This window comes from Lathyrus oleraceus, chromosome 2, assembly GCF_024323335.1.
Source record: "Lathyrus oleraceus cultivar Zhongwan6 chromosome 2, CAAS_Psat_ZW6_1.0, whole genome shotgun sequence".
In the NCBI taxonomy this organism is placed as follows: Eukaryota; Viridiplantae; Streptophyta; class Magnoliopsida; order Fabales; family Fabaceae; genus Lathyrus; species Lathyrus oleraceus.
This window is the reverse complement of record NC_066580.1, coordinates 341739355-341745538: the sequence shown is the minus strand read 5'-3', so window position 1 is coordinate 341745538 and position 6184 is coordinate 341739355. Positions and strand designations below refer to the sequence as shown.

General features: G+C 34.9%; 1 protein-coding gene and 1 long non-coding RNA gene across 2 annotated transcripts; one reads left to right on the top strand and one right to left on the bottom strand.

Annotated features, from left to right (window-relative positions):
- The first annotated feature begins 220 nt into the window (after positions 1–220).
- LOC127119425 (metalloendoproteinase 2-MMP) lies at positions 221–1658 on the top strand. Its single transcript, XM_051049656.1, has one exon. The coding sequence runs from the start codon at positions 392–394 to the stop codon at positions 1493–1495; it is 1104 nt and encodes a 367-aa protein (XP_050905613.1). The 5' UTR covers positions 221–391; the 3' UTR covers positions 1496–1658.
- A 2136-nt stretch (positions 1659–3794) lies between these two features.
- Positions 3795–5605, bottom strand: LOC127119424 (uncharacterized). Its single transcript, XR_007802815.1, has 2 exons — positions 5177–5605; positions 3795–4153 (listed from the first exon to the last, which is right to left on the bottom strand). It is a non-coding gene; the product is annotated as an uncharacterized LOC127119424 (long non-coding RNA).
- Between the last annotated feature and the right edge of the window lie 579 nt (positions 5606–6184).

The following is a 6184-nucleotide window of genomic DNA, read 5'->3' as shown; positions in this document are numbered from 1 at the left end:
ATAAACCAATACTCCAAAAACGGGAATCAAATATACAAACACAATGAATTTAAAGTATCAAAGTCAAACAACACCTCCTAACAACTATTTTTCTTTGTTGAATATATACATGATTGTTAACTATTCCATATACATTATTAAACTATATCGAAGTTTCCAATGGTAATGCTTCTTCCAAATTCCTTACATTCAAACAAGACACAAACCTTTTCAACACAACATAGTTGACGAAGACTCCAATGTTTTTCACAATTTCATATCATATCTAGATATAATCCTTCTAGATGCAAATACTTGTCCCTTAGTTCATAAACCACATTACTTATAACACATCCAACATATATCTTCTCATTACATAATTTACATTTTATTAATTTCTCCATAACAAAACATGATTACCCAAAACCAACATATTTTTGCTTTAGCATTATTAACACTAATTAGCATCACATTAACTTCAGTTTCATCTCGTTTATTTCCTAATCCATCTGAAATCCCTACATGGATGACTAACCACGCGCCACCAGGCGCCTGGGACGGATACCGAAACTTCACCGGATGTACCCGCGGCAAAACATACGACGGACTCTCCAAACTCAAAAACTACTTTCAACATTTCGGTTACATCCCCAACGCGCCGCCGTTAAACTTCACCGACGACTTCGACGATGCATTGGAATCCGCCGTACGCGCCTACCAAAAGAATTTCAACCTCAACATCACCGGCGAACTCGACGACGCAACAATAAACTACATCGTCAAACCACGATGCGGTGTCGCTGATATCATCAACGGAACAACCTCCATGAACTCCGGCAAGTTCAACGACACAAATCTCCATACCGTCGCACACTACGCATTCTTCCCCGGTAAGCCACGGTGGCCGGCGGGAACAAGAACCCTAACCTACGCCTTCGATCCAAACGAGAATCTCGACGACGCAACGAAACAAGTATTCGCAAACGCGTTTAACCAATGGTCGAAAGTAACAACAATAACATTCACAGAAACTACTTCGTATCGAAGCGCGGATATAAAAATAGGATTCTACAGTGGCGACCACGGAGACGGAGAACCATTTGACGGCGTGTTAGGGACGTTAGCACACGCGTTTTCACCGACTGACGGAAGGTTCCATTTAGATAAATCCGAAGACTGGGTGGTTAACGGAGACGTAAGGGAGTCATCTTTGTCTAACGCTATTGATTTGGAATCCGTTGCGGTTCATGAAATAGGACATGTTTTAGGGTTAGGACATTCGTCCGTTGAAGAGGCTATTATGTATCCTACGATAAGTTCGAGAACGAGGAAGGTTGAACTTGAGGAGGATGATATTAAAGGGATTCAGGAGCTTTATGGTTCTAATCCGAACTTTAATGGGACTACTACTGCTACTACTTCGAGGGATAGAGATTCTAGTTATGGTGGTCGAAGACATGTGGTGTCGTTGTTTTTGTCTTTGTTGTTTGTTGGATTTGGTTGTTTGAGTTTGTAGAGGAGAATTTTCTGTTGTTTTTATTTGAGATAGTTTTATACGGAAAGTATACGATGATACGTGATACGGCTATGGTTGTATATACTAGTAGGTTGTTATTTTCGGTTCAGTACTGTGTATTTCTATTTCGTATTATTCACATTCTTCATTCTTTTTGTGATAATTTATTGGAGTACAGAACTTCTATTTATAATTTATTATGATAATCTACTCTCAACCCATAATAATTTTGATGAATGCTCTTATTAATTTGTCATTTCTTTTTTTTTACACTATAACTTGGATAAATTAGTAATCAATAAATGTTACAAATAAAATTATACCAAACCTCTCTTTGCAAGCCAAATATCAAACATCCATTTGCTACCTCAATCAAATTTACTTTTCCACTATTCCCATCAAAACCAATACAACAATATATATATATATATATATATATATATATATATATATATATATATATATATATATATATATATATATATATATATATATATATATATATATATATATATATATATATATATATATATATATATATATATATATATATATATATATATATATATATATATATATGTGTGTGTGTGTGCGCATCATTGCTCAACCGAGGTACACTTCTCTCCATCATTTCTCCCTTTAACACTCGGTCTCCTTGATCTTCTTCCGTCTCTTTCTCTCCAACATCCAGATCTTGTCAGACAATGTCATCGATTTTCTGCGTCGTCATTCAAACATGAAAGTTGAGAAAGGTTGGCACTCTTACTCTATCATCTCTGACCCAAATCATTCATATTTGATGTTGTTTATTGTATATTTTTTGTTCGGTATTGTGATGTTTGTATTTGTAAGCATACAATTACTCAACTGAACTTTCATGGTTATGATGTTTATTTCTAAGATGCCCAATTGTTTTTCTTTTTCATGCTTATGATTTTTCTGATTTGTCTAAGATGACAATTTCTCTTCATATGATTTCTCATCAGTTTTAAACTAGAATTTATTTGTTGCAACTCTTCAGGCGAAATTGTTGTGTTTATTTGTTCATATAATTTCTCATGAGTTTTATTCTCTGCTTCTGCTTAGATGTAGTTTTTTAGTTTGCTATGTCACTGGGTTGAGTGTTATCTGGTATGTTTGGCATGCTATCTGTCAATGTTTTTTTTATAACTTTTCTTCATATGCTGATTTTTTTACATGTGAAGTGATTTTTATTTGGCTGAACTGGTTTGTTTGGCATGTTCTCTCTCAATGCTTTTTCTTACTTTTCTTCATATGCTGATTTCTTTACATTTGACATGATTTATAAGCAACCATGTCAAGGCCACCTATTCTCATCAATGACTTAGTGAAAGGAAATTAGGTTTGTTGATCTTTGGGTTGTTAAGGAGAAAAGCGGACTAAAACATATCGAAATGGTCATACAAGATGGGAAGGTAACCGTTTACGGCTCTGTTTGTATATAACTTTCGTTCATGACGTTAAATTAATAGTCACATTGCAGGGTGATCGAATTCATGTGACACTCGTAACTGAGAGTTTAAAGATTAGATAAAACAATTTACTGAGCATGAAACCTATTGTCTTTACAACGGAGACCCTATGGTTAATGATGACACTTTCAAAGTATGTCCCAACAAGCTGAAACTTGTATTCAATGGAGGCACCATTATTTCAAAAATTGCAATACCCAAAATACCGCCACACCAATTCAAGTTTAAGCCAATTGTCGATTTTCTCGGTGGAAATTTGATACCCGATCCATTATATGGTGAGTTTTATTTTATGTTGACATATCACATTTTTTACATTCTTTGGTTATGTAACCACTTTAAAACTATTTGAATACATTGTAACATTTTTTGCTTTTCAAATGCTTCAGACGTTATAGGTGTCATACCCCAAAATTTTCCCTCCCTTCTTCATTTTCATTTGACTTTTAGTTTGTGATTCATTTGCATATGCATTGGTATCATAATACATTCATCCTACCATTTTTATTAAACATCTTAGATTCAGAGGTTCTTGTTACTTATGGCTGACAAGAAATTAGGGTTTTGCCCAAGAATCAAGTTTAAGGATCTTTGTTGGTGCATTCAAGTTGGAGAGATAATCTTTTGAGCCAAGTTCTAAAACCCTAATTTGCTGACTTTTGGCATTTATGGATCATGTGTGTTGCATTTTGGGGATTATGGTGATCATTTATGGAGATTTGCAGGGGATTCGTTGACCATACATTTAGTCCTTTAGCCCATGCATTGAGGTTCTTTCATTTCAAGTTAGTTTTACACAAGATTAATTCAGAAGATCAACACAAAGTCAAGTGACAAACTCATTGAGAACAAACCATACAAAGTCATCCTTTTTTTGTTTTCAATTATTCTTTACATTACAAGCCATTACATCCAAAAAAAATCAAAACCTATAGAAAAAAAATACATTTTTTGACCTACAGTTAACTTTGGTCAACCAGTTGGCCAAAGTCAACTTCATAACCACTAAATCCTAACCCTAATTACATTCCACTTTTCTTCATTTACAAGTATCTCTCCAAAACTTCTTCAAACTTGATGTCATACCAATCTTGGCCATGCCTTACCAAGCCTTGTTGAAACACTTTGATCAAGCCTTGCCTCCTTTCATCATATGTGCATCAACCTTGCAAAACAACACACAATTAACATATCTATCATTCACATCAATCTCAAGCAACTATTCACATACAATTCAACCACATCTCACTCAAACAAATTCAATTCCAATTGTTGACATTAACCAATAGTTCTTAGTTCCCACAACAATTAAACCAGATTCATACATACACAATATGCAACAACCATAACATACATACAAGCATCAACATGATCAATCATCATCTAACATGGCATGGCAGCAAGATAACAATGCAACATTCACAAAAGAAGTTGAGCAATACCAAGCAATCCATTGCATACAATATAACAACATTCAACAAACATTTCAGCAGGTGTATAACAGAAATTGGCAAAGTGAACTTTGATGGCAAGCATCCAATATCATCCAAGCTCAATCACTAACAAAACCTGTACAATCAACTACACTAATGCTAACAAATTCTAACTAACAACTCAGATTGACATAACTTCATTCACTTCAACTAACATTTAATTGACAATAACATTTCAAACTAATTGAATCCTGAACTAACTACAATTAACAGAATTTCACATCACTAGTTAACTGCATTACTAACTAACCAAACTGATTTAATAAGCTTTAACAGAAAATTCAGTTAACTCTAACACATAGAGTCTGAACTTGTAACTGATTTTAATAACTAATAGAGTCTGAACTTGTAATTGATTTACACTGATCCAAACTAACAGAGCTTAAATCTTTTAGGTTCCATCCCCTATAAATTCATCACATTCCAATCATTGTAGGCCCCAATCATCAAACCAATCATTAGCACATATTGATTCACTCATCACTCACCAAAGTTTTCCAATTCTCTCACTCTCTTTCAACCCTCTCAAAAGCCACCTCGCTCTACAAGTCCATAACCTTCACCCTCTCAATAACCTCACTCTCATCAATCTCAACAATAAACAATAACAGAGCAACAACAGAAGCAGAAAAAGTGAAGAAGAAGAAGAAAGAAAAAGGAAAAGAAGAAAATAGATTCAGAGCATGGTAACGTACTTGCATCATCTTCATCTTCATCTTTGGACTTCAATTCGTACTAGTCTTCGTTGTTATCTTCAAGGGTAGGATCTCTCAGTTTTCCTCCGTTTCCCCCTAGTTCTTGTTACCACCATGTAGGGTTTGATATGAGGAATTAAAACCCTAACAATAGAAGCCTTGATTCCTCTATTTTAGAGTTTAGTTGTGAATATCAGTAGCTAGGGTTCTTGAGCATTTCATTTCGGTTTGGATTAATGGTTAGGAATTAGGAAGAATGGATAGTAGATTTGGATAGAATAGAGTGAAACAAAGTGATTGACATAAGGTTGGTGTGGTTTAGCCCTCCGCCGCCGTTGGAAGCAATTTTCGGTGCGGCGGAGACGTTGTGTTTAGACCAAAGGTGGAGAAGGGGAATGATCTAATCCGAATACATGTTAATGGTTTGAAGAAAATTTTACTTCTTACCCCTACATCCTCATACCCCTACAATTTTTTTAAAATACCAATTTTACCCTTAATTGGTTTTAACCAATTTACCATTTCATTTTTACCATTCAGTTGAAATTTCCAAAAATTACACATTCCACCCTCGCACCGGAACTCCTGGAAAAAGACTTCCGGTATGTATTTTTTCCAAACCAGAAGACTTCACAAAAGACATCTGGAACACACCAAGTAGTGAACCGGAAGACTTCAAGAAAGAGTTCCGGTTCTTTAATAAAAAAGACACGTTCCGGAACACTTATTGAAAGAGTTCCGGTAAACAAAGTGACACATACCGGAACTCTTTGAAGAAGTCTCCCGGTTTGTGTTTTATGTATTCTGGAACTCTTTTTTGAAGACTTCCGGTTTGCATTTTTGTTTTTGTTTTTTTGTTTTTAATTTTTTTTTATTATGCAGGAATGGAAAATCTTCCCCAAATATGTGTAGATACTTCTGATGCGTTTATAACGACTGAAAGATTTGGTACACGAGAAGAGGTGATCAGATGGATTAAAGAGGTTGGAATCGATAATAAAGTAACTG

Excerpts from the sequence above, each read along its gene's own strand:
- LOC127119425 (XM_051049656.1), top strand. The coding sequence starts at position 392 with ATGATTACCCAAAACCAACATATTTTTGCTTTAGCATTATTAACACTA.